We start from the raw sequence: 26,753 nt of genomic DNA on the forward strand, positions 1-26,753 counted from the left end.
GACGCCCCGCCAGGGGACGCTCCTCACGGGGTGGTCTGAGTAGGGGGAGGGCTGAGCCCATTTGGGGCATCCGGCAGCGCCTCCAAACGGACCCAGGGCAGCTACAGCACCCTCCCCACCCTCCCTCCCCCTGGCCGCTTGCCGTTCTACAGGCGCCCCACTCAGCTTTCAAGGGGCCGGTCCCAATCTCCCCCTTGGTCCCCCCTCTCTCGGGAAGCAGCAGCGCCCCCCCCAATGCAGCCGGTGGGCCTTCCCCTCTCATGCCGCAGTCCTGCAGACTCTTCATTTCCTAAGCCCCCCCCCCGGGTGCAGGAGCCCCCCAAGGAAGACACGGGAGGGAGAGGAAGAGGCTCAACTCACAGCATCGAAGGATGCAAGAGACTCTGCAGTCCCAGGTGGGAAGCCAATGAGACACCGAGTGGGGGGTGGGCCCCAAGATGGGCGGGGGTCCCTCCTGCCAGGGCTGAGCAGTTGCCCAGTGCCCCCTCCTCCCTGCCCCCTTCAGCAGCCCAGCCTTGACCCTCTCTGGCAGGGCAGGGGCTCCCGTCTGCTCCTTCCCCCCCCCACGCCCGGCATTGGCGGGAGCAGCCCCCTCCCCACTGCGGAGGCGGCAGCCGCGGCAGTGGCGGGCGGCACCAGCGACAATATCCGGGGTAATGAAGCAGGCAGAGCCAACGGCCCCCCCAGGACCACTTTCCCCCTACAAATCTCCCTTCCGCTCACTTTTTCCTGAAGAATTTTAACACCAAACTTAATTGTAAAGTCGCGGATTGATTGGAAAATGCAAATGGCAATTTAAATGTAATCTAAGCTCCCAGCACGATCCCCGGCTCCCTCCGAGCAGGAAACCCCCCCCCCCCGGCCCAGCCTGCGTTGGAGCAGACACGTGCCCCCCCCCTCCCGCCCCTCGCCCCCTTTTGGGCAGGGCAGGGCCAGAAGCGGCCAGGGGCTGGACATCCTCCCCGCCCCGGGGGGGCTTCAACCCCACTTGCTGGGCCCAGCGGGATGCGGGGTGGACGAGGGACGAGCATCCCGAGACAGACCTGGCCCCGTCCAGTAGCTGGAGACCCGTTTTCGTAATGAGGGGGGGTCTTTCCCTACAAAGGTGGGGGCCACATAGACCAGGTGGGGGTACCCAAGAGGAGCCAGTGGCCCCCTTTCCTGCCAGCTCAAGTCCCCACTGAGCAAATCTGTCCCCCACCCCCCCCCCCTCAGCCAGAACAGAGCTCCAGGAAAGCCTCAATGCACCCGACTGCCTGCCCGGGGGTGGGGGGTAGGGGAAAAAAGCCCCCCACCTTTTTTCCAGGAAGGGCCCCAGTGGATCCCCCCCCTTTGTGCAGAGAGGCCTGGACCCTCCCCAGGGAAGACACGCCACCGCCACCGTCCCTCGGAGAGAGCAGAGGGTCGCCAAGGGGGCAGAGCTGGCGAGGAAGACCGGGGAGGGGTGTCCCTGCATCAGAGGCCTCCAAAGCCCCCCCCCAGGCTGCGGTTCCCCCCGCCCAACATTCATGAAGGCAAAGCGAAGCGGGATGGAGGGCCAGTGACGCCCCCGCCCACGGGGGGGCGGCTGGCATAGCAGAGGCATGCCACACATCAACACACACGGGCACAGACGGGCAACGCATGGAGAAACACCAGGGACCAACATGGAGGATGCCTTCTCCTCGCCCACACCTTCACGGCCTCTCTGCTCTCCCCCGGCCCCGCCGGGCCCGCCGCCATGGGAGGGGAGGGGAGGGGAAAAATGCCAACCTGCTTAATGGGGATGGCCCTCCCACTTCCAATCGTGTCGGCCTTACACTCGGGGGGCTTCCGCTCGATGTCGGGGCCTTTCCGAGACTGGAAGAGAAGGAGAGACACGCGAGCGTTAGCACCCCCCAGCAGGAGGCAGGGCCGGGGGGGGAGGCCCCGAGAAGCCCACCCACCCCACCCACCCACCCCAGCAGCCCAGTTGACACACACACACGCACGCACGTCCACACCACACGAGGCCACGAGATGGGGTGGCAGAGACGAGAGCGGGATGGGATGGGAGCTGGGCGGCGGCGGCAGCAGCGTCGGAGAAGGCGCGGGGAGGGCAGAGGCAGAAAAGGCGGCGGAAGGCAGAAAAAAACAGCACCAGCCCCTCCTCAGTCCAACCGTTTATTGGGTGAACACAACGGGCACCTGATACAAAGTCTGTCGCAGAGCTCCCGGGGCCTGGCAGCCCCTCACAACGGAGCATCAACATGGAAAACAGCTAACTTTATACACTGAGAACAGGCGGAAGACAGCGAGAGAGAGAGAGAGAGAACGAGACAGAGAGAGAGAGAACGAGAAAAAGAACTCGAATTCATCACCATCATCCAAATAATTCGATGGATCAATCAATAAATAAAGCCGGGAATGTACAGTCCGTCGAAGGTGCTCGAGACACAGCGGAGAGGATTGCGAGCGTCACGCGGCACGAGGCGCAAATCGAGACATTCAGAACCACACAAAAATGGCAGCAGGAGAGCGGCGTCCTCCCTCGGCCGTCCCATCATCCAGCGGGGCCCACCGAGCCCTCCGTCCGTCCATCCGACGAGGCAGCCGGCCGCTAGCCCGGCCGCTCCGGAAGGGCCCACCCGTCCCGACCAATGGAGCTCGGAAGAAGGCCGAGCCACCGACGGCTGCTTTGCTCAGAAGAGGAAGAGGAGGAGGAAGAGGAGGACGAGTCCATGCAGGAGGAAGGAAGGAAGAAAGGAGAGGAGGAAGACGGAGAGCGAGGAGCGGCGGGCGCGAACGGCAGCAAAGCGTCCCTTGGCCCCCTCCGTGTCTCCTGGCCCGTTCCGGCGGTCCCGTCCGTCTTGCGAGGTGATGCCGCCGCCGCCGCCAGGCGTTCCTCTGCACGCCCGCCGGTCCCGGGGTTAAAGTGCGGCGCTCGGAGGCTTTACGGAGGGGGGAGAGAGGAGGGGAGAGAGGCTCCGGCGGGTCTCCGGGAGGCGGAGGACGGGGACCCGAGCGAGCGAGCGAGCGGCAGGCGGGCAGGCCACTACTCTGAGATCAGTCCCAATGCCTCCCCCTGATCCGGCCCTGGAGAGCAACGAGAAGGGAGAGAATTGGTACCGAGCGGCCTGCGGGGAGGAAGCCGGGGTGGGGGTGGGAGGCAGAGGGGTGGGGGGGTGGGGTCGTCTAATTGGGAAGGACTTGGAAAGGCCGCTTGGTTGATGAAAAGTTGGAAACCGTGGCGCAAATCTGCAACATCAAGAGAACAGAGAGGTGGGCGGGTTAGAAGACGGAGGCGGCGGTCGCGGCCACCGTCAGAGGCAATGCCACGCCGTGCGTGTGCTTGTATGTGTGTGTGTGTGTGTGCGCGCGTGCGTGCGTGTGTGTGTGTGTGCGTGCGTGTGTGTGTGTGTGTGGCAGCAACAGCAGCAGCAAACAGCCGGCTGAGCAGCAGCAGAGCACGGGCGTCTGGCTCCCCCTGCTGGCCAGACGCCGCCGGCACCACTGCACCGTAGAGAGACGGGAGGGAGCCGTGCACGGAGGAGGGGGGAAAGGAGGAGCCAGGAGGGAGGAAAGCAGCGGGGGGTGGGGGGGTGGGAGGAGGAAGCAGGAGGGGGAGCTCCAGCCCTGCCCCGAAGCCCCCCACCTCCCCCTGGCCTGAGAGGACAGCCGCTAGCCACCACGTTGCTACGGGACTCAGACAAGGCAGGCTAATGGGCACAAGCCATTCTGGAAGGGGGGGTACACAGAGGGGCCCCCCACTAGCAAAGCAAGCGCAGCAGGAGGAAGGGGCAGTGGGGAGGGGAGGGAGCTGGGGGGGGGCAAGCAGAGGCGGGAGGGAGGGCAGAGCCAAAACAGAGACCCCAAAGCAGCCATGTATTTGGGAGGGGGAGAGACACGTTCACGCCGGAGAGCCAAACAGAGGGCGCCCCCTCCCAGCGCAGCAGGGGCTGCCCTCCTACCCAGGCATGGGGGGGGTCTGCTCCCTGTGAGCCCTGTGTCTTTGGGGTGCCTTTCCCTGCACCCAGAACTGGTCAGCCGAGGTCCAGGCACCTCCCCCTTGGAAAACCACGAGGACCCCCCCTCCTTGCACCCAGAGCACCCAGGGGGAGGAGGGGGGGGGCGTCTTTCCTACTGGGTCTAGTTTATACTCCCCCCCCACAAACGGGATCACTGAGCCTCGTTCCCCCCCCCCCAAATCCATTTCTGTACTCAAAACTCCAGGCCGGTCCTGCTGGGGGATCGGTGGGAGTTCACCGATTGGGGGGGGGTCTTTAAAGGCTTGGAAATCCCAAAGAGGGAGGCCCCCTCCTCCCTCCCCCAAGGCCAGATCCGAAACCTGCCCCCCCAACCCGGGCCCTGCCTGGGTGGCCGGAACCCCCTTTCTGTGGGAGAGGGAGCCCGTTCGTAATTGTGTGTGTGTTTGGGAGGGGTCAGCCACCAGGCTGCCTGCGTCCCACAGAGCCCCCCGCCGAACTCTTCCCCCACCCTCAAGCCCTGCGGTTCAGGGGAGGCTGGCAGTTCAACCCCGGTTCCACACCCCCCTACAAAGGGGCAGGCCCAGCCCTTCGGGGGGGCTCCCCCTGGGCCTGCCCCCTCCCCGAATCCCGGGACTCACTGTGAAGATGTTGGAGCGGCGCTTGGACTGCTTGCGGATGGGGGTGGGGGTGTTGGAGGCGGCGATGGTCTCGATCCGCAGCTCCCGCTGGCTGATGCTGGGCGTGGAGGGCACGGAGGAGGAGTAGTCACTGAAGGCCCCGCCCCCGTTGGCAGCCTGGGCACACAGGGGCAAGCTGTGAGCAGGGGGGGGGGGGCGGGAGACCCACCCCGGCCCTGTCCTTTCCCGGGCGAGACCCTCCCCGTTCGAAGACCCTTCCTCCCCGCCCCGTTTCCATCATCCGGGACGGTCAGCCACTGGGCCAGCCCACCTGCCCAAACTTGGATTAGGGGCAGACCCATCTCGACAGTCCTAAGAACCCCCCAGGGCCCATGCTGCTCCCCCCCTGCCACGAGCGGCAGGGCCCCCCACCTCAAATGGGAGCAAGAATCCAGGCTCCTCTCCCGGGAACCCCCTCCCCATCGTGGGACAGAGTTCCCGAAATTGGACAAGCAGGAGCCGTGGCGTTGCTCCTCTCAGACTGTCCGTTTGATGAAGGAGGGTGGCCTAGACCAGTGGTGGCGAACCTATGGCACGGGTGCCAGCGGCGGCACTCGGAGCCCTCTCTGTGGGCACACGTGCCGCTGCCCCACCCTCGCCTCTGCCCGTGACCCCCTCCTCACCAGCAGCCCCTCTGGAGGAGAGTCACACCCCAAGCGTAGCCCACGCGGAGCAGCGCAGCCAAGGGCGTGGCAGCCAGGCAGCATAGACAAGACTCTGCCCTCACGGCCCAACACGTACAGTTGATGCTGCGGGGCGCGGGCAGAGGGCATGGCTGCCGGGGCACTGCCGGGCTGCCTGGGCAATCTACGGCGGGCCCTGGAGGCGGTGAGTGACCCTGCAGGCAGACAGGGAGGGTGGGGCGGGGCAGGGGGCGGGGCCAGTTTTGGGGCACTCGGTCTCTAAAAGGTTCGCCGTCACTGGCCTAGACACACACGGGGCCCAATAGGAAACGGGCCACTGCAGCCCAAGAATGAGGCCCGGGGACAGCGAGGGCACGCTTTGAAGAGGGGGGGTCCAAAGGCCCAAAGAGGGGGGCAAATTTGCATGTGGCAAAAAGGAGCCCAAGTGCCCGGCTGGGTAACCCTCCAGGGCTCCTCTCCGCCCCAAACAAGCCAGGGGGTGCAGTGGGGTGCGGGACGCTGCGACGTGCCCGCCACCCTGCCCACCCCAATTTGGGCGGCGGCCCCCCTCCCCTCTAGGCGAGGGCGGGGCGCCCTCCGCTCAGCCCCACCTGGTTGATGTGGACGGTGGGCACGGAGGCGGCCGAGACGGAGGAATGGCTGGGCGAATTCGGGAGCGACTTGCACGGGCCAATGGAGAGCTGCTGCTTCTTCCGCAGGGCCACCACCTTCTGCGCCACTGGGGGGTGGGGAGATGAGAGAGGGGTGAGGGCTGGGTGAAGGGCCCCGAGCAGGAGGGCCTTCCCCTCCCCCCCACAGGTCCCCCCTCTCTCCTACCGTCCTGGAAGACACGTTCCACGTTCAGCCCGTAGGTGGCGCACGTCTCGTAGTAGGTGCAGCGCTTCAGGTCGTTGGACAGCTTCCGGGCCCGGGAGTCGTCGATCACCCGGGGGTTGGTGGCGCTGATGGCATCTAGGGGGGAGGGGGGCAGGAGCCGCTGTGGACGCTGCTGTGAACCGGGGGGGACTCCCTTGGCCCTGCCCCCCCCATAACAGCAGAGGGGGGGACGAGAACTGGGCCTACACCGCAAGGACTCTGGGACGCCAGCCCTACGGGGAAGGCAACTAAAGCCGGTTGAGTCACAGCCCCCAACTGTCCCCCCCCAGCTGGAGGAATGGGGTTAGGGGTTCGAGTCCTCAAGGGAGGGGAGAATCAAAGCCCCCGCTCCCTGCATCCTGGCTGGAAAAGGAGCCGAGGAAGGGAGGGGAGGGCTCAACGCTCACGGCTAAAGACCCAGAAAGATTTCCGACGGGACGGGGGAGCCCCCCGTCCCCAGCTCCAGCTCAGAGAGAGGTCACCCTCTTACTCCCTCCCTCCCTCCCTGCCAAGAGAGGTCCTCGGCCCCCCGTCCGCCCCTGCCCACCTTGGGTGCCCACCAGCACCATGGGCACCTCCGACGTGTTGCGGTAGCTGCACAGGCGCAGGTAGTAGTTGTAGACCGTCTGGAAGCTGATCTCGTCCTCCAGGCTGAAGACGAAGACCACCGCGTCCACCCAGGCGGCAAACTGGAAGAGGCAGGGCAGGGAGGGAGGGGGGGGTCTCAAGAGCCCGTCCGGCACTGACCAGGGCGCCCCCGGGCTGCCCGGGGGCGCCCCCGGGAGCCGTCCGGCGGCCGGGAAAAGGTGCATGCGGTGCCGCGCGCCCTACCTGCAGCTCAGGCGGGCCGCCCTCGTCACGGATCAGCAGCAGGTAACTCTGCCCGTCCACCACGATCTCCTTCTTGAATCGGCCGCCTGGAGGCAGAGGGGACGGGGCGGAGGCTGAGTCTGCCGGACAGGTCCCCCCTCCCCGGGCCAGGCTTTGGACCTGGGGAGGGGGCAGACCCCCACCCTCTGCTGGGGGAATCAGCCCCTTCAGCTGCAAGGCTCCCCGCGGACAGGCGGGACGGGGAATGCAACATCGAGAAAGCAGAATGCCCCCCCCAATTTCTGGGGCACTTGCTGTGTCTCCTCTGGACCAGGAGCCCCCCCCCCGCTTCTTGGGGGGGTGAGATGGATGACCCAGGGACCTCAAACCCCACAGAAGGCCAGGCTAGCACATAACTGCCTCTGCATGCGGGGGGGAGGGGACTACAGCACTTCGGGGGGCGCTGGGAGGGGCTAGGAATGGCCGCCGCCTTCTCAGCACCCCCAGCAGTGGGGAAGCTGACGGGGTTTGTCTGGGGCTTGCCTAATACCCCAAAGCAGGAAGGATTCTGTCCCAATGCAATCCCCCCTCCCCACAATTTGGAAAACAAGCCCCCCGAGGACTTTTCTGGCACCCGCCCCCCCCTCATTCCCAGGGGAGCAGCCAAAAGTGGGGTGCCCCCTCGGCCAAAGAGGGACGGGCCGAGGACACGCCTTTTCCGTCCAGAGGCAGGGAGCATGTGTGTGTCTGGAGGGGGGGTCCCCCTCCATCGCTTCTCTCGGCCATTTTATCGGCCGGCTGCAACGGGGAGCCCCCGGCGCCCCCTTTTCTTGTGCAGGACCCCCCCCCGCACTGACCTTCCGGGGACTCCTCCTGCACGTAGGTCCCAGTGAGGTAGCGGTGCACCAAGGCTGACTTCCCGCTGGACAGGTTTCCCACAATCCCCTGCGAGAGAAAGGGGGAGCCTGAGAATTCCCATCACCGCTGGAGACCCCCTCCCCCTGGTGGCCTCTGAGGGAAGATCAGCTCCCCCATCCTCCCCCCCAACAATGGAAGAGAAGAGGTGGCAGAAGTACCCCTCTTGGCCACCGGGGGCAGGCAAGGAACAGAATTTCATTTTTAATGTTTGTCAGTGCTACAATAAAGGTTATCTATCTATCTATCTATCTATCTATCTATCTCTTTATCATCTATCTATCTATCTCTATCTCTATCTATCTATATCATCTATCTATATCATCTATCTCCTATCTATCTATATCTCTGTCTCTCTCTATCTCTATCATCTCTATCTATCTATCTCTTATATATCTCCTATCTATCTTTCTCTATCATCTATCTCCTATCTATCTCCTATCATCTATCTCCTATCATCTATCTCCTATCTATCTATCTATCTATCTATCTATCTATCTATCTATCTATCTATCTATCTATCTATCTATCTATCTATCTGTATCATCTATCTATCTATCTATCTATCTCTCTATCTATCTATCTATCTATCTCTCATATATCTCCTATCTTTCTCTATCATCTATCTCCTATCTATCTCCTATCATCTATCTCCTATCTATCTATCTATCTATCTATCTATCTATCTATCTATCTATCTATCTATCTCCTATCATCTATCTCCTATCTATCTATCATCTATCTCCTATCTATCTATCTATCTATCTATCTATCTATCTATCTATCTATCTATCTATCTATCTATCATCTATCTCCTATCTGTCTGTCTGTCTGTCTGTCTATCTATCTATCTATCGTCTATCATCTATCTCCTATCTATCTCCTATCTATCTATCTATCTATCTATCTATCTATCTATCTATCTATCTATCTATCTATCTATCTATCTATCTATCTATCTATCTATCTCTCCTTCCTATCTCTACCTAATCTATCTCTTTCTCTATCTATCATCTATCATTTCTCTATCATCTCCTATCTATAATCTATCTATCCAATCTAATCTCTCTATCTTCTCTATTTATAATCTATCTAGCCAATTTATCCAATCTCTCTTTATCTCCTATCTATAATCTATATATCCAATCTCTATCTCTATTTCCTATCATCTATCTTTCTCTACCATCTATAATCAATGTATCCAACCTACCTCTTTATCTGTCTAACTTTCTCTATCATCTATCTCCTATCTATAATCAATATATACAATCTATCTAATCTAATCTCTATCTCTTTATCTGCTGTCTGTCCGTCCGTCCATCCATCCATCATCTCCTATCTATAATCTATCCAATCTAATTATCTCTTTATCTATCTATCTCTTTCTCCATCATCTATTTCCTATCTATCTATCTATCTACCTACCTACCCACCCACCCACCCACCCAGGAGGGTCACCTCCTCTCCCCCCCAAGCCAACAGCCCACTCCTCCCCCAAACCTGTCAATGAAAGCCCCCCCCCCCCGTTTACTCACCACCTTGAGCTCTGGCACGGAGCGGCTCAGGGTCCACTCCTGGCTGTTCACGAAGGAGTCTGCAGGGGGCGAGAGAGAGCGCGGGAGGGTCAGGGTAGGCAACCTTGGCTCATTTTTATGACTGGTGGACTTCAACTCCCAGAATCCCCTCTACCAGCACGGCTGAGCTTGGAAACCTCTCCCTTTCCCCTCAGCATGACCGGCTGAGGAATTCTGGGAGTTGAAGTCCCAAAAGGGGCCAAGTTCGAAGACCCAATAGAGAGTCTATAGAACAGGGGGTCTTCCAACTTGGCCCTTTGGTGACTTCAACTCCCAGAATTCCTCAGTCGGCCATTTTGATGACACCGAGGGCTTGGATTTAGACTCTCAGGGGTTCTTCCAACTTGGGCCTTTTCTGACTTGTGTGGACTTCCCCTCCCAGAATTCCTCAGCCAGGCAGGCTGAATTCTGGGAGTTGAAGTCCACAAGTTAGCAGAGGGCCAAGTTGGAAGACCCCCCTGCTGTAGCCAGATGTTTGGGCAGATGGGGCGGGGGCAAAAGCTTCTAGCCCCCAGTCTGGATCCAGAGGGGACCCACTTGCCGGAATGCGAGTGCGAATCCTTCCACACATCCCCGGCTTGGATTCAACCCTAACCCTCGGCTGCCCCCCCCACAGGCCCCCCTCCCCCCCCAAACAGTGCGCCCCCCCGTCCCATTGAGCTTGCCCCCACGGCGGCAGCCCCCCCTCACTTGCCCACATGGAGGGGTCCCCCTCTGCAATGGCTTTGCCGTGTCCGCCAGAGCGACCTCTGCTGAGAAGGACCCACAAAGGTCATCTAGTCCACCCCCCTCCAATCAGGAAGCACCCATTGGGAAAACCAGTGGTATTCGCCCCCCCCCACTGTAACCCTCAGGGGAATCCCCGTCTCTGACCCCTCCCAAAGAGCCCCCAACTCAGACTATTGAAGGAGGTGCCCGTCCCGACAGCGCTCCTAGGAACGGCCGGCCCGGGGGGGGGGGGAGTCTGAGTGCACCCCCCCCAATTCACCCGGTGGGGGTGTGTGCCCTGACAGTCGGTTCCCCGCCTCTGAGAGGCAGCGTCTGCAACCGATACAGCGATTCCCTCTTTCTGCAACGACGACCCTGCGGGGTAGGCAGGGCCAAAGCGTCCAAGCAAGGTCCACAGCCGAGAGGGGATTCGAACTCGGGGCCCGGCGCAGCCACGCCGAACACTCGCCCTCCCAACAGGCTGGCACCCACGGAGACCAACCGTGTGTGGGGGGGAGACTGGAGTGGCAGCGCCTCCCCCTTCCCCAGCAGGACGGGGGGGGGGAGACACCTACTTGCTCCCCACAAGCGGGTCTCAGAATAGGGTGGGGGGGCTCCCTCTCCCCAGCCCCCCCTGCCCCACCCAGTCCGCCTGCACGGCAGCAGCAGCTCCCAACTGGGCCAGTCCCAGCCAGGGCGGCACCCAAACTGGTTCCACAGGTCTGCTTGCGTTGAAGCAGCTCCCCCCACGCCCCCCCAAGCAGAGGGGGGGGTCACGTTCCCCACCCCAGGCAGGAGAGAGCACCAATTTTGGAGGGGGGGCACGTTAGGGAACCCCCTTGGAAGCCCCCCACCCGCCCGGAACCAGAAGCATCTGGGGATCTGGCTCCCCCCCTTCCAACAGCTGGGGGGCCTCTCTGCCAGGTCAAAGAACCTGTTCCCCCCACCCCCCCCAGCCTTGCTCAGTCAGGCCCAGCTAGGTTGCCCCCCCAGCCCCCCCAGTAGTTAAGCCCCTGGGAGGGGGGGTCATTCTCCCCCTCATGATGGGGAGGACAGCCCCCTTGTTTTGGGGGGGAAGATGGGGACCCCCCCTTGGCCCTGGGGAGGGGGGGAATGGGTCAGCGAGCCTCAGCTGACCGCACAACGGCAGGACAGAGCCAAAGGGGGGCGCTGCCATCCAGCCCCCCCCTTCCTGCACCCCCCCCCCGAGAAGCCGCCTTAGTGCCAATCCCGCCGCTGGCATCACCCCTTGGCAGAAGTCGGGGACCTGCCTGGGCTCGTCCGTCCTTCCTGCCCCCCCCAGTTCCTCCCCCCCCACACCTGGCATTCAGGGTGTGCCCCCCAAAAGGTGTGGGGGGGGTGGATCTTCCCAAGGAGGCCCCTCCCTCTGCACTGCCTCCAAGCAGCCCCCCCTACTGCCCAGTAGCCCAACTTAGGCGCTGGACACCCCCCTCCCCATCTTGGCCCCCCACATGTGGGGGGGGGGGCAGAAGGAGGCCAGGCCAGCCCCTCCCTCCCTCCCACCCTCTCCACCTTCCTCTTTCCTCGCCCGCTTCTGTTTTGGCACTGGCACAAACACAACACACACACACACACACACACACACACACACACAAACACCCCATTCCTGCTTCCCACTGCTTGGCACCCTGTCCATGCCGCCAGAGCAGAAACCGTCACCCCGTTGGGTGGTGTCCCAGTTCTTCCCCCCCCCTTTCAAGCTGCAGCCGTGCCTCTCTGGCTGCGGTGGGGGGGGGGAGGACCAGGCCCCCATCCCTGAGGAAGACTGGAACCCAGCACCCTCTCCCAAATTGGGAGGAAGGTGCCTCGTCCTTCTGGCCCCCCCACCAGGGAGATTAGGGAGCACCCGGGGTGGGGCCCTGCCCCGGCAGAGACAGACCCCTCCCACCCGGGGGGGGGAGCTGGGATGGGACACCCCTCCAACTTCGCCCCCCCCCAGAACCTGGAGACTCCCATTACTTTCTGGGTAGTAAGAATAACACCTCCCCCCCCAAAAGAAAGATGGGCTTTGGAATCCTCCCGTCGCCATCGCTTCCTTGAGGGGGGGTCTCTTTGCAGAGGTGGCCTCCTGCAGCTTCCCCCCCCCCAGAACTCTGCACTCCCTTTCCTTTTTGGGTAGTAACAGTAACAACCCACCCCCACCCCCCAAAAGAAAGAATGGGCTTTGGAATCCTCCCCTCTCTACCCTGCCGTCACTTCCTTGCAGGGGGGGTCTCTTTCCAGAGGTGGCTCCCTCCAACTCCTCCGCAGCCCCCCCCAGACTTGGAGATTCCCATTACTTTCCGGGTAGTAAGACTAACCCCCTTCCCCCCCCAAAAGAAAGATGGGCTTTGGAATCCTCCCGCCTCTACCCTACCGTCGCTTCTTTGCGGGGGGGTCTCTTTCCAGAGGCGGTTCCCCCCCAGTCCTCCGCAGCCCCCTCCCCAGAATCTGGAGACTCCCATTACTTTCTGGGCAGTAAGAATTAAGCCCCCCCCCCCACAAAAAGAAAGATGGGCTTTGGAATCCTCCTGTCTCTACCCTGCAGTCGCTTCCTGGGGGGGGGTCTCTGTCCACAGGCCCCCCCGCCCTCTGCAGCCCCCCCCCAGAATCTGGAGGCTCCCATTACTTTCTGGGTAGTAAGAATAAGCCCCCACCCCACAAAAAGAAAGATGGACTTTGGAATCCTCCCACCTCTACCCTGCCATCGCTTCCTGGCGGGGGGGTCTCTGTCCAGAGGCGCCCCTCCAGCCCTCTGCAGCCCCCTCCCCAAAATGTGGAGACTCCCATTACTTTCTGGGTAGTAATAGTAACAACCCCCCCCAAGAGAAAGATGGGCTTTGGAATCCCCCCGTCTCCAGCCCCCAATCCCTTTCTTGGGGGGGTCTCTGTCCAGAGGCGGCTCCCCCCAGTCCTCTGCAGCCCCCTCCCCAAAATGTGGAGACTCCCATTACTTTCTGGGTAGTAAAACTAACTCCCCTCCCCCCAAAATGAAAGATGGGCTTTGGAATCCTCCCGTCTCCAGACCCCAATGGCTTCTTTGAGGGGGGGTCTCTGTCCAGAGGCGGTTCCCCCCAGCCCTCCGCAGCCCCCTCCCCGAAATTACTTTCTGGGTAGTAAGAATAATCCCCCCACACAAAAAGAAAGATGGGCTTTGGAATCCTCCCATCTCTACCCTGCCATCGCTTCCTTGCGGGGGGGGGTCTCTTTCCAGAGGCGGCTCCCCCCAATCCTCCACAGCCCCCTCCCCAAAATGTGGAGACTCCCATTACTGTCTGGGTAGTAAAACTAACCCCCCTCCCCCAAAAATGAAAGATGGGCTTTGGAATCCTCCCGTCTCCAGCCCCCAACCCCTTTCTTGAGGGGGAGTCTCTTTCCAGAGGTGGCTCCCCCCAGCCCTCCGCAGCCCCCTCCCCAAAATTGGAGACTCCCATTACTTTCTGGGTAGTAAGAATAACCCCCCCACACAAAAAGAAAGATGGGCTTTGGAATCCTCCCGTCTCCAGCCCCCAATTGCTTCTTTGAGGGGGGGGTCTCTGTCCAGAGGCGGCTCCCCCCAGTCCTCCGCAGCCCCCTCCCCAAAATGTGGAGACTCCCATTACTTTCTGGGTAGTGACAGTAACAACCCCCTCAAAGAGAAAGATGGGCTTTGGAATCCTCCCCTCTCCAGCCCCCAACCCCTTTTCTGAGGGGGGGTCTCTCCCCCCCCCGTGGCTGCAGACCCTCCCCCCTCCTCCCCGCTTCTTACCGGGCCGCCTGGCTCCGCTCAAGCGCAGGGCCGTCAAGACGGGCTCGGCTCCCCGCCGGCTCCAGAGCGGACCCGGCCGGGCGCGGGGCTCCAGGGCCGCCGCCGCCGCCGCCCTCCCCGCCTCCGCCGGCCAGAAGCGCTCCCGGCGCCGGAGCCGCTGGCCCAGCTGCTTCCAGAAGCCGCCGCCCGGCGAGTCCCGCTTGGCCGGCTGGAGGCTGGAGGCGGCGGCGTCGCCCTCGCTGCGGCTGCGGAGCCGGGCCGGGCGCGGGGAGCCGGCGCTGGGCGGCGGCGGCGGCCCGCGGCGCAGACGGAAGCTGAAGCTCTTGCGCAGGCGGCTGCTCAGGCTGCCCGACGGCGGGCCCCGCCGCCGGCTGCCCCACAGCGAGCCGCCCCGGAGGAAGACGCCCCCCGCCGCGGGCTGCTCGGCCGGGAAAGGCGGCGGAGGAGGCCCCGCGGCCTGGCCGGCCCGACGGGGCGAGCGCAGGCGCAGCAGCTCCAGCAGGCCGGCGCGGGGCCTGGACGGGGCCTGCAGCCCGTCGGAGCCGGCGTAGAGGCTCCGCGGGCGCCGCCGCTGCTGCTCGGCCGCCGTCAGGGCGGCCCGGACGGCGGGCGCGGCCTGCAGGTCCAGGGAGTCGCCCACGCTGAGGGCCCGTCGGGGCTCCCGCCAGCCCTCCGCCATGCTCCGGCCAGGGGAGCGCGGCCTGCTCCCCCGGCCTGGCGCTGCGGCCTGCTCCCTCCGCCGCCGCCGCCGCCGCTGCCTCGGCAGCTCCCGCGAGGCCCCGACATGCCCGGACTTGGGAGAGGAGGCGGCGGCGGAGGCCTGTCAAGCCCGGCGCGGATCCCGCCCCGCCTGGGAGGCCCCGAGCCGCGCCCTGAGCCGCCTTCCGACGGGGGGCACGGGGAAGGGGCCCCGGAGGACGGGTGGCGCGGGCCTGTGGGACCCATGCGCCACGGCCTCCTCCTGGAGGACCCATGTGCCACGGCCTCCTCCTGGAGGACCCATTCACCACATTCTCCTGGAAGACCCATGCACCATGGCCTCCGCCTGGAGACCCATGCGCCACAGCCTCCGCCTGGAGACCCATGTGCCACAACCTCTTGGAGGATCCATGCACCATGGCCTCCTCCTGGAGGACCCATGCACCATGGCCTCTGCCTGGAGGACCCATGTGCCACCACCTCCTGGAGAACCCATGCGCCATGGCCTCCTCCTGGGACCCATGCGCCATGGCCTCCCCTGGAAGACCCATGCACCATGGCCTCCGCCTGGAGACCCATGTACCACATCCTTCTCCTGGAGGATCCATGCACCACATCCTCCTGGAAGACCCATGCACCATGGCCTCCGCCTGGAGACCCATGTGCCACAACCTCTTTGAGGACCCATGCACCAGGGCCTCCGCCTGGAGACCCATGCGCCACAGCCTCCAACTGGAGACCCATGTGCCACAACCTCCTGGAGGACCCATGTGCCACAGCCTCTGCCTGGAAGACCCATGCACCATGGCCTCCGCCTGGGGACTCATATGCCACAACCTCCTGGAAGACCCATGCGCCTTGGCCTCCTCCTGGAAGACCCATGCACCATGGCCTCCGCCTGGAGACCCATGCGCCACGGCCTCCGCCTGGAGACCCATGCGCCACATCCTCCTGGAGGACCCATGCACCATGGCCACCTGGAGACCCATGTGCCACAGCCTCTGCTGGAAGAACCATGCGCCATGGCCTCCGCCTGGAGACCCATGTGCCACAACCTCCTGGAGGACCCATGCACCACATCTTCCTCCTGGAAGACCCTTGCACCATGGCCTCCACCTGGGGACTCATATGCCACAACCTCCTGGAAGACCCATGCGCCTTGGCCTCCTCCTGGAAGACTCATGCACTATGGCCTCCGCCTGGAGACCCATGTGCCACATCCTCCTGGAGGACCCATGCACCACATCCTCCTGGAAGACCCATGCATCATGGCCTCCCCCTAGAAGACCCACGAGCCACAATCTCCTGGAAGACATTTGAATTCATCATCATCATCATCATCATCATCATCATCATCATAATAATAATAATAATAATAATAAAGTTGGAAGGGACCTTGAAGGTCATCTGGTCCAACCCCCTGCTCAGGCAGGAAACCCTATCCCATTTCAGACAAAGAGCCACAAGCCACGGCCTCCGCCTGGAGGCCCATGTGCCACAACCACCTGCAAGACCCATGAGGCACACCCTCCTGCAAGACCCATGTGCCACACTCATCCTGGAAGACCCATGTGCCACGGCCTCCTGTGCAAACCATGTGCCACAGCCAGCTGGAAAGCTCATGCGCCACAGCCTTCTGGAAGACCCATGTGCCACAGCCTCCTCCTGAAAAGCCCATGCGCCACGGCCTCTTCCTGCCCCCCCTCTCTGCCCAACTCTACAGCTCCCTTCAGTCCTCGACTTACTCTAATTCGCTTAGTGACGGTTTGAAGTTACGACGGGATGGAAAAGAAGGGCTTAGGACCATCTCCACACTTAACTTCCCCCCAAATTCCGATGCTTGGCCACTGGCTCCCCGTTTTGTGTCCTTGGGCGGATAAAATCAACCGGGGGGGGGGAGGGCCAGGTTCCATCAACAGCCGTACGACGAACCCAACAGCTGCAGCGATCTGCTTAGTGACGGGGTACAATGGGGCAAAAGTCACCCCAAAACGAGAGCTGCAGGGACCCCAGCGGCACCTGGGGGTGGTCCTGGGAGGGGGGGAGGGCAGTTGGGCCCGATCCAGGCAGGCTTGGAAGGAAGAAGCCCCTTTGGGGGGTGGGAGAGGGAGAAAGGCATCCCTCTTGCTATCCAGAAAGCCCCGGGACGCCCCAGATTCTTCCTTTTGGGGTGGGTGGGGTTGCATCTCGAACTCTTTACCGAGGCAGAGAACCTACAAAAGTGGGGAGGGGTCGCTCCTCGGTCAAAGCCGTGGGGGGTCCACTATGGCCGCTCGTCCAGCCCCCTCCTTTTTTGTTCCAACTGCCCCCTCCACCTGGAACCCGGAGAAGCCCCTCCTCAAAACACACAGTATTTGGGGGGGGGGATATCAGCAGAAGGAGATCAGCCCTCAGCTCCCCCAACGACATCAATGGCTGGCAGAAATAGAGAACCCCCCCCAACCAATGAGAAACCCCCCCACCACCACCAATGCCAGGGCAAGCTACTGTATGAAAATGGGGAGGAAGCCCCTTCCACACCGGCCCTGATGACGTCCCCTAGTTGGGTCACGAAACGTCTTCAAAGAACCACCCAGCTTTGACGACCTCAAGGATCCCACAGTCCTCCTCCTCCTCTCCCCTCACTCTTTTCCTCCTCCTCCTCTGACTCTGTAAGGGTCTCCTGCTCCAGCACGGGGTTGGACTAGATGACCTCCGAGGTCCCTTCCAGCTTGTTATTCTATGCCTCTGTAAGGGTCTCCTGCTCGAGCAGGGGGTTGGACTGGATGACCTCCGAGGTCCCAGCTCTGTTATTCAATGACTCTGTCAGGGTCTCCTGCTCGAAAAGGGGGTTGGACTAGATGACCTCCGAGGTCCCAGCTCTGTTATTCAATGACTCTGTCAGGGTCTCCTGCTCGAAAAGGGGGTTGGACTAGATGACCTCCGAGGTCCCTTCCAGTTTGTTATTCTATGCCTCTGTAAGGGTCTCCTGCTCGAGCAGGGGGTTGGACTGGATGACCTCCGAGGTCCCAGCTCTGTTATTCAATGACTCTGTCAGGGTCTCCTGCTCGAGCAGGGGGTTGGACTGGATGACCTCCGAGGTCCCTAATGACTCACTGGAGGTTTTTAAGAAGAGACTGGACAGCCATTTGTCTGAAATGGTATAGGCTTTCCTGCCTGAGCAGAGGGTTGGACTAGATGACCTACAATATCCCTTCCAAATTATTATTATTATTATTATTATTATTACTACTACTACTATTATTACCTCTGAGGCCCCTTTCAACTGTTATTCTCTAAGAGTCTCTTGCTCGAGCAGAGGGTTGGACTAGATGACCTCCAAGGTCCCTTCCAGCTCTGTTATTCTTTGACTCTGTAAAGAGTCTCCTGCTTTTCAACCTTTTCACTGACTGTACCACTTTTAGGATATGGCAATATTCGAGTACCGCCTACCAAGGTGTCAAAAACTTGACCAAAAAGAAAAAAAACAAACCACCCTGTTCAAAGTTGCAATTGCACTGAAATGACATGACCATTTTTCACACTTAACGACCATTGCAGCATGCCCAGGCTCATGCGATTTATATTTGGAGGCTTGGCAACTGATTCATATTTAGGATGGTCACACTGTCCCAGGGTCATGTGATCCCCTTTTGCAATCTTTTGACAAGCAAAAACCTGATGACCCCCCCCCCAAAATGAAAAAAGTGATAAAGTACAGGTAGTCCTCGACGTACGCCTGCAGCTCCTCTCCCACGGCAAGTCCTCCCCAGCGCTTTGGCTCGTTCCCTCCCCCGCTACACTTGGCTAGGCTGGGCAGAGCCGCGTACCACTTGCTAGGTGCCAATGTACCACTGGTGGTACCCGTACCACTGGTTCAAAATCCCTGGCTAGATGACCCTCGAGGTCCCCCCCAGCCCTCTTATTCTCTGATTCTGTCAGAGTCTCCGGCTTGAGCGGGGGGTTGGTCTAGATGACCTCCGAGATCCCTTCCAGCCCTGTTATTCTCTGATTCTGACTCCTGCTTGAACAGGGGGTTGGACTAGATGACCTCCGAGGTCCCTTCCAATTCTGTGATTCTGTAAGGGTCTCCTGTCAAACGGGGTTGGACTAGATGACCCCCGAGGTCCCTTCCAGCCCTGTTATTCTCTGATTCTGTAAGTCTCCTGCTTGAACAGGGGGTTGGACTAGATGACCTGTGAGGTCCCTTCCAATTCTGTGATTCTGTAAGGGTCTCCTGTCAAACTGGGTTGGACTAGATGACCCCCGAGGTCCCTTCCAGCCCTGTTATTCTCTGACTAATTACAGTCTCCTGCTTCAGCAGGGGGTTGGACTAGATGACCTCCGAGATCCCTTCCAGCCCTGTTATTCTCTGATTCTGACTCCTGCTTGAACAGGGGGTTGGACTAGATGACCTCCGAGGTCCCTTCCAATTCTGTGATTCTGTAAGGGTCTCCTGTCAAACGGGGTTGGACTAGATGACCCCCGAGGTCCCTTCCAGCCCTGTTATTCTCTGACTCTGTAATTACAGAGTCTCCTGCTTCAGCCGAGGGTTGGACTAGATGACCCCCGAGGTCCCTTCCAATTCTGTGATTCTGTAAGGGTGTCCTGTCAAACGGGGTTGGGCTAGATGACCTCCGAGGTCCCTTCCAGCCTTGTTATTCTCTGACTCTGTAATTACAGTCTCCTGCTTCAGCAGGGGGTTGGACTAGATGACCCCCGAGGTCCCTTCCAGTTCTGTTATTCTATGACTCTGTAAGGGTCTCCTGCTTCAGCAGGGGGTTGGACTAGATGATCCCCGAGGTCCCTTCCAGCCCTGTTTGACTCTGTCAGGGTCTCCTGCTCGAACAGGGGGTTGGTCTTGATGACCTCCAAGATCCCTTCTAGCCCTGTTATTCTCTGACTCTGTAATTAAGAGTCTCCTGCTTCAGCAAGGGGTTGGACTAGATGACCTCCAGGGTCCCTTCCAGCCCTGTTATTCCATGACTCTGTAAGGGTCTCCTGCTTCAGCAGGGCGTTGGACTAGATGACCTCCGAGGTCCCTTCTAGCTCTGTTATTCTATGATTCTGTCAGGGTCTCCTGCTTCAGCAGAGTGTTGGACTAGATGACCCCAGAGGTCCCTTCCAGCTCTGTTGTTGTATGACTTTGTCAGGGACCCCTGCTTCAGCATGGGGTTGGACTAGATAACCTCCGGGTCCCGTCCAGCCCTGTTATCCTCTGACTCTGTAAGGGTCTCCTGCTTCAGCAGGGGGATGGACTAGATGACCTCCGAGGTCCCTTCTAGCTCTGTTCTATGATTCTGTCAGGGTCTCATGCTCGAACAGGGGGTTGGACTAGATGACCTCTGGGGTCCCTCCCAGCCCTGTTATTCTCTGACTCTGTCAGGATCTCCTGCTTGAGCAGGGGGTCAGATTAGAAGTCCCGTCCAGCTCTATTGTGATGGAATTGTTGTGTGGGATCCCCAGAGAGCCACCAAACGGCTCCCTCCTTCAGTTAAGTTGACAGATCCCCCCACATCTCTTCCTGAAGCCCCCTCCCCAAAAGAGCCCCTCCCCAAAGCTAGGAGAAAGCCTTCACACACCAGGTCAACCTCAGGGCTTCTGCGCCCCCCCCCCCCGGTGAAAGACCAGCCGGCAGAGCAGCGTTGCCACCACCGGAGGGCAGCAGAGACCAGCAATGGAGGCGCTGCCTTCCTGCTTTGCCAGCAGTAATGTTTTTTTTTTAAACCCAGTTTAATAGTTGCTGAACAATAGTTTGATTTGTGCATCTTTGAAACCTTTTAACATTTTCCTTGTTTTATAACCTGTAAGCGCCCAGAGTCACTTTGCAGGGGAAAGGATTAAAGGCCTGGAGAGAAAAACGTACGAAGAACGGTTGCAGGATTTGGGTTTAGCCAATCTAGAGAAAAGGATTGGAGTGAGACAGGATACCAGTATTCCAGTATTGGGGGGGGGGGGGCTGCTCCAAAGAAGAGGGGGGGTGTCAACTTATTTTCCAAAGCACCAGAAAGCAGGACAAGAAACAACAGATGGAAACTGATCAAGGAGAGAAGCAACCTGGAAATAAGGAGAAACATCCTAACTGTGAGGACACTTAGGCAGTGGAACTTCTTGCCACCAGAAGTGGTGGGTGCGCCATCGCTGGAAGTTTTTAAAAAGAGACTGGACAGCCACTTGTTTGAAATGGCCATAAGGACTCCTGCTTGACCTGGGGGTTGGGCTAGATGACCTCCAAGGCCCTTTCCAACTCTGTAATTCTGTAAGGATCTCCTGCTAGAGTAGGGGTTGGACTAGATGACCTCTGAGGACCCTTCCAACTCTTTAATTATGTAAGGATCTCCTGCTAGAGCAGGGGGTTGGACTAGATGACCTCCGAGGTCCCTTCCAACTCAGTGATTCTGTAATTCTGCAAGGGTATCCTGCTTGAGCAGTGGGTTGGGCTAGATGACCTCCGAGGTCCCTTCCAACTCTGCAATTCTGCAAGGGTCTCCTGCTTGAGCAGGGAAGGTTGGGCTAGATGACCTCCGAGGTCCCTTCCAACTCAGTGATTCTGTAATTCTGCAAGGGTCTCCTGCTTGACCAGGGAGGGTTGGGCTAGATGACCTCCGAGGTCCCTTCCAACTCTGTGAGTCTATAATTCTGCAAGGGTCTTCTGTTTGAGCAGGGGTTGGATTGGATGACCTCTAAGTTCCGATTCTGTGATTCTGCAAGGGTCTCCTGCTTGAGCAGGGGGGGTTGGGCTAGCTGACCTCTGAGGTCCCTTCCAGGTCCCTTCTATACTGATTGATGGTAGCCAGGAGAGCAGGGATCCAGACCATCCCTCTCCCACCCATGGGAAGTCTAGCTCCACAAGATCCGGATTTCATCGGCAGGGCCTCCAGTAACCGTGGTCGGGCGGGAACCATGGGCTACGGAGGCCCCGCTGATGGGCAGCTCTTCCCGTTCTCTGGCACAGACCATCGGGCTGTCCCAAGGACACTTCTGGGCCTCACGCCTGTGATCCCCACGGCGAGAACTTCGATATCCAACTACATCGCACTCTGGACCCGCTTTCCGTCGGGCCTTAAAACAAGGAATCGGAACCCGCCACGGACCGGGAATCCGAGTGTCCCCTGCGTGATTGACAGTCCAGCTGAAGTCAAGTCAATCAAATGCAAAGAGCAAAGGGCAGAAAAAACGTTTTACTCAAACGTCCTCAACCCCCGCACCCCAAAATAGCAAAGGGTAAGGGTCTACAAACCCCCCCACCACACACACACACACACACACACACACACACACACACGCCCCTCAAGTGTCACCCTAGAATCAGCACGTAGACGCACCCACGCCCAGGACAAGTCCCCCCCCGTATAAAACTGCACCCCGTTTCTTTGCAGCCGCCCCTAAAGGCAAACGCTTTGCTTTTCGCCCTCAACGTTTCTTCTTTCCTCACAGCTGTCTGGAAGAGACTGGACAGCCATTTGTCCGAAATGGGGTGGGGTTTCCTGCCTGAGCAGGGGGTTGGACTAGATGACCTCCAAGGCCCCTTCCAACTTTACTACTATTACTATTACTTATATAGTCTTGCGCACGCCTGGCTCGAGTTGGACCCCCCCCCACACACAAACACATTATTCTCCTGACGCCACGGTGGGCATTTACAACAGGGACCGGAGACGCGGGCACCATACAAGGGGCCGCCAAGCGTAGCCCAGGAACATGGGTCCAAAGCCCCCCGGGACCCACCTCGCTATCAGAGGCGGGGAAGGGGAAACGCCGTGGGGTGCAAGATGGCGGGTCCGCTCCCACTGAATCCGGGGGGGGGGTGGGGTGGGGTGGAGAGGGCCAAAAAGAGAGAAGACATTCAGAGGGGGCACTGTGGGGTCATCCAAACGAACCGGAAAGCCTGTCGCTGGAGGCTTCTAAGCGGGGCTCCGATCGTGGGGGGGGGTGTCTTCCTAAATGGGGGGGGGAGGTCAGGAGCCCCACACGGAAAGGGCCCTGCAGCGTCCCCTCGGCCCGGCTCAACGCATCCCTGCGACGCCGAGATTCGCACTCGTCACCGGAACCCTTTTCTTGCCCAACTGGTGGGTGGAGACGGCGGAGGGGGGGAGCTGCACAATTTTCTCTCCCTGTTTTAAGGGGGGGGAACCACCCTCCCCAAGGGGGGGGACCCTCCTTCGCAAAGGCACCTGGCAGCCCCCTCAGATGCCCACCACACCTGCGGAGGGGAGGGACTATAAGGCCCATGTCTCTGCTCCAAGGGGCAAGCAGAGAAACCAGGGGACCCCCCCTTAAGGAGTGATAACACAGACCCCCCCCCAACGAGAGGCTTCTCCGTCTGCAGGGCAGACAGTCCAAGTGGAGACCCCCAACAACTTTGCCATCTCTCCCAACCTGAGCCCCCCTTTCTCAGTCCAGCTGTGCCAGATGCTTCTCCCCCCCCCATTTTGGCAGCTGGGCTGAAAATATGGAGACTTTGGAAAAGAAAAAAAAAGCTCAGTCTTCAAACTGGGCTTGGGGACTTCAACTCCCAGAATCCCTCAGCCAGGACGCTTCAAGACAGCGGTCTTCCCACTGGGCCCTTTGGTGGCTTGGGGACTTCAACTCCCAGAATTCCTAAGCCAGCAACACTGGCTGAGGAATTCTGGGAGTTGAAGTCCCCAAGCCACCAAAGGGCCCAGTGGGAAGACCCCTGAACTGAGATGGATTAAAGGCCCGAAGGGGAAAAAAAACATACAAAGGACAATTGCGGGATTTGGGTCTGGCCAGTCTGAAGAAAAGGAGGACGGGGGGGGGGGCATGATAGCAGCCTTCCAATATTTGGGGGGGCTTCCCCAAAGAAGAGGGGGGGTCAACCTCTTCTCCAAAGCCCCAGAAGGCAGAACAAGAAAAAAAAAATGGATGGAAACTAATCAAGGGAAAGAAGCAATTTGGAATTAAGGAGAAACTGCCTGAGAGGGAGGAAAATTAACCAGTGGAACTACTTGCCACCAGAGGTTGTGGGTGCTCTGTTATTCTGATTCTGTAAAGGTCTCCTGCTCAAGCAGGGGGTCGGACTAGATGACCTCCGAGGTCCCTTCCAACTCTGTCATTTTATGATTCTGTAAAAGTCTCCTGCTCAAACAGGGGGTCAGACTAGATGACCTCCAGGGTCCCTTCCGATTCTGTCATTCTATGATTCCGTAAAGGTCTCCTGCTCGAGCAGGGGGTTGGACTAGATGACCTCTGAGGTCCCTTCCAACTCTGTCATTCTATGATTCTGTAAAGGTCTCCTGTTCCAGCAGGGGGTTGGACTAGATGATTTCCACGGTCCCTTCCGATTCTGTCATTTTATGATTCTGTAAAAGTCTCCTGCTCAAACGGGGTCGGACTAGATGACCTCCAGGGTCCCTTCCGATTCTGTCATTCTATGATTCCGTAAAGGTCTCCTGCTCGAGCAGGGGGTTGGACTAGATGACCTCTGAGGTCCCTTCCAACTCTGTCATTCTATGATTCTGTAAAGGTCTCCTGTTCCAGCAGGGGGTTGGACTAGATGATTTCCACGGTCCCTTCCGATTCTGTCATTTTATGATTCTGTAAAAGTCTCCTGCTCAAACGGGGTCGGACTAGATGACCTCCAGGGTCCTTTCCGATTCTGTCATTCTATGATTCCGTAAAGGTCTCCTGCTCGAGCAGGGGGTTGGACTAGATGACCTCCAGGTTCCCTTCCGGCCCTCTTTTGATGGATTGAATCCAGGGCCACCATTCCCACTTGGGACACCCGACGCAGGCTGTGCATGATGGATCTCTGCCAGACGCTCCGGGCGACCCTGGCAGACAGCCCCCCTACCCCACCGGGGAAATCGCCACACCCTCCCGTCCCGCCAGCCTGCAGGAAAGCCGGAGACCCCAGCGCCCTTCCGGCTGGTTTCGCACCCAGGCCCGACCAAATGGACCGCAGGACTCGGGGCAGCGGTCAACCGGCCGGCCCTCTTTTACCGGCCGGACACCGCCCTCCCCCGCCCGCCGAAAAAAGCAGACAAGAGACTCACATCCAAAGAGTGCACAAGAAGGACTAGTAGCCTTTTGTGGAAGAGCGACTTTTGGCAACTGGGATGAACCCCCCCCAGACACAAACACACACACACACACACACAAAACAGAGGCCCAGCGGTGGGCCTGCACTCAACCCCCCCGTTCCGAGTGAGCCCCCCAAAGAGGTCCCATCATTCCCTCCAGGATCCTGTCGCGGCAAGGACGGAGAGGGGAGGGGGGGGGCGCAGAGGGAACGGGCCCTGCCGGGCTACAGCGCTTCTCCGGGCGAGCCAGGGGGCGGCCCCGGGAGGCAGCACCCGTGCCCTGCGGGCAGCCGCAGAGAGGAAGCAACTCACCACACGGGTGCGAATTCAGACGAAGGGCTTCCTGCCGGAGCCCACAGACGGGAAGCTCTGGCTAAGAAGCCCCCCCCCCTCAATCCTTCCTGGATTCCCCCCCCTTTTTTTTGGAAAAGGGTCCCAGGGTTGGCCTAGCGCCCCCCCCCGGGAGAACTGGCCCTGGCGCTTCGGTCAGGCCTCCTCCTCCTCCTTCCTTTCCTCATTCTCCTTCCTTCTTTCCTTCTTCCCTACTCCTTCTCTCCTTCCTTTCTTCCTTCCCTTCTCCCTTTCTTTCCTCTCTTCCTCTCTTCCTCCCTTCCTTCCATCTTCTCCACCTTGATAACTCTGGGGCTAACCCTCCACCCACCTTCCCAGGACTTCTCCTCCTCCTTTTCCTTCCTTCTTCTCCTCATTCTCCTTCCTTCTTCCCTACTCCTTCTCTCCTTCCTTCCTTCCCTTCTCCCTCCCTCCGTCCCTCTTCCCTCTTTCTTTCCTCCCTTCCTTTCCTTCCTTCCTTCCTTCCTTCCATCCATCTTCTCTGCCTTGACAACTCTGGGGCTAAACCTCCATCCACTTTCCCAGCTGTTCTCTTTCTTTTCCTTCCTTCCTTCCTTCCTTCCTTCCTTCCTTCCTTCCTTCCTTCCTTCCTTCCTTCCTTCCTCCCTCCCTCCCTCCCATCTTCTCTGCCTTGGTAACTCATCCCACCTTCCCAGGTGTCCTCCTCTTCTTCTTCTTCTGTTCCTTCCTTCCTTCCTTCCTTCCTTCCTTCCTTCCTTCCTTCCTTCCTTCCTTCCTTCCTTCCATCCATCTTCTCCGCCTTGATAACTCTGGGGCTAAACCTCCATCCACTTTCCCAGCTGTTCTCTTTCTTTTCCTTCCTTCCTTCCTTCCTTCCTTCCTTCCTTCCTTCCTTCCTTCCTTCCTTCCTTCCTCCCTCCCTCCCTCCCTCCCTTCCATCTTCTCTGCCTTGGTAACTCATCCCACCTTCCCAGGTGTCCTCCTCTTCTTCTTCTTCTGTTCTTTCCTTCTTTCCTTCCTTCCATCCACCTTCTCCGCCTTGATAACTCTGGGGCTAAACCTCCATCCACCTTCCCAGGTCTTCTCCTCCTTCTTCCTTCCTTCCTTCCTTCCTTCCTTCCTTCCTTCCTTCCTTCCTACCTTCCTTCCTTCCTTCCTTCCTCCCTCCCTCCCTCCCTCCCTCCCTCCCTCCCATCTTCTCCGCCTTGATAACTCATCCCACCTTCCCAGGTGTCCTCCTCCTCTTCTTCTGTTCCTTCCTTCCTTCCTTCCTTCCTTCCTTCCTTCCTTCCTTCCTTCCTTCCTTCCTTCCTTCCTTCCTTCCTTCCTTCCTTCCTTCCTCCCTCCCTCCCTCCCTCCCTCCTATTATTATTATTACCTTTTCTCCTGGACACCCTCCCCCCCCCGCAACTCCCCTGAACACGGTGTGGGGGGGGTCTAAGCCCCATCAAGGAAAGGGGGGGGACGGGGCCCAACCCCCCCAGGGAGGGGCGGCTGCCAAAGAGTGGGTGTCTGTGGGGGGGGGCTCCTGCTTTTCCCAGGGAGGGGGGAGGGGCTGCCTGCTCTCTCCCTGCCACCCCCGCCCATCCAGGCCTCCTGCAGGGAGAGACGGTTTCTATAGCGATGGCTGCAAAACACGGGAGGCAGAGCCTGGGGGGGGGGGGTGTCTGGCAGTCTGGGGCTGGGGTGGGGGGGCTGGGGGGGTCCCCTCTTGTCTGGTTAGCAGCCCACCCGGAAAGGGGTGGGAGGGGGGCGGAAGGGCATAAAAACAGACGGGGGGGGGGGCGGAAGCAGAGGGAGAATCACTGCTGCTGCTGGGGGGGCTGCTCATTCTTTCTCCCC

The 26,753-nt window shown here is 59.7% G+C and overlaps 1 protein-coding gene across 2 annotated transcripts in view; it reads right to left on the bottom strand.

Annotated features, from left to right (window-relative positions):
- AGAP3 (ArfGAP with GTPase domain, ankyrin repeat and PH domain 3) overlaps positions 1-26,753 on the bottom strand; it is a 55,793-nt gene that overhangs the window by 17,391 nt on the left and 11,649 nt on the right. The window contains exons 1-9 of one of the 2 annotated variants that reach the window (XM_039365734.1): positions 13,879-14,666; positions 9,384-9,442; positions 7,791-7,878; positions 6,955-7,040; positions 6,671-6,812; positions 6,085-6,219; positions 5,859-5,986; positions 4,586-4,741; positions 1,753-1,839 (exon numbers count right to left, since the gene is read on the bottom strand). In XM_039365734.1, coding sequence (XP_039221668.1) covers positions 1,753-1,839; positions 4,586-4,741; positions 5,859-5,986; positions 6,085-6,219; positions 6,671-6,812; positions 6,955-7,040; positions 7,791-7,878; positions 9,384-9,442; positions 13,879-14,557 — 1,560 coding nt within the window. In that variant the 5' untranslated portion in view covers positions 14,558-14,666. Of the gene's footprint in view, positions 1-1,752; positions 1,840-4,585; positions 4,742-5,858; positions 5,987-6,084; positions 6,220-6,670; positions 6,813-6,954; positions 7,041-7,790; positions 7,879-9,383; positions 9,443-13,878; positions 14,667-26,753 lie in introns of those variants that run through there. The other variant, XM_039365735.1, reaches the window with a different exon arrangement.

This window comes from Crotalus tigris, unplaced genomic scaffold (genome assembly GCF_016545835.1).
Source record: "Crotalus tigris isolate CLP2741 ecotype Arizona unplaced genomic scaffold, ASM1654583v1 scf7180000020177.261782, whole genome shotgun sequence".
NCBI classification, from domain to species: Eukaryota; Metazoa; Chordata; class Lepidosauria; order Squamata; family Viperidae; genus Crotalus; species Crotalus tigris.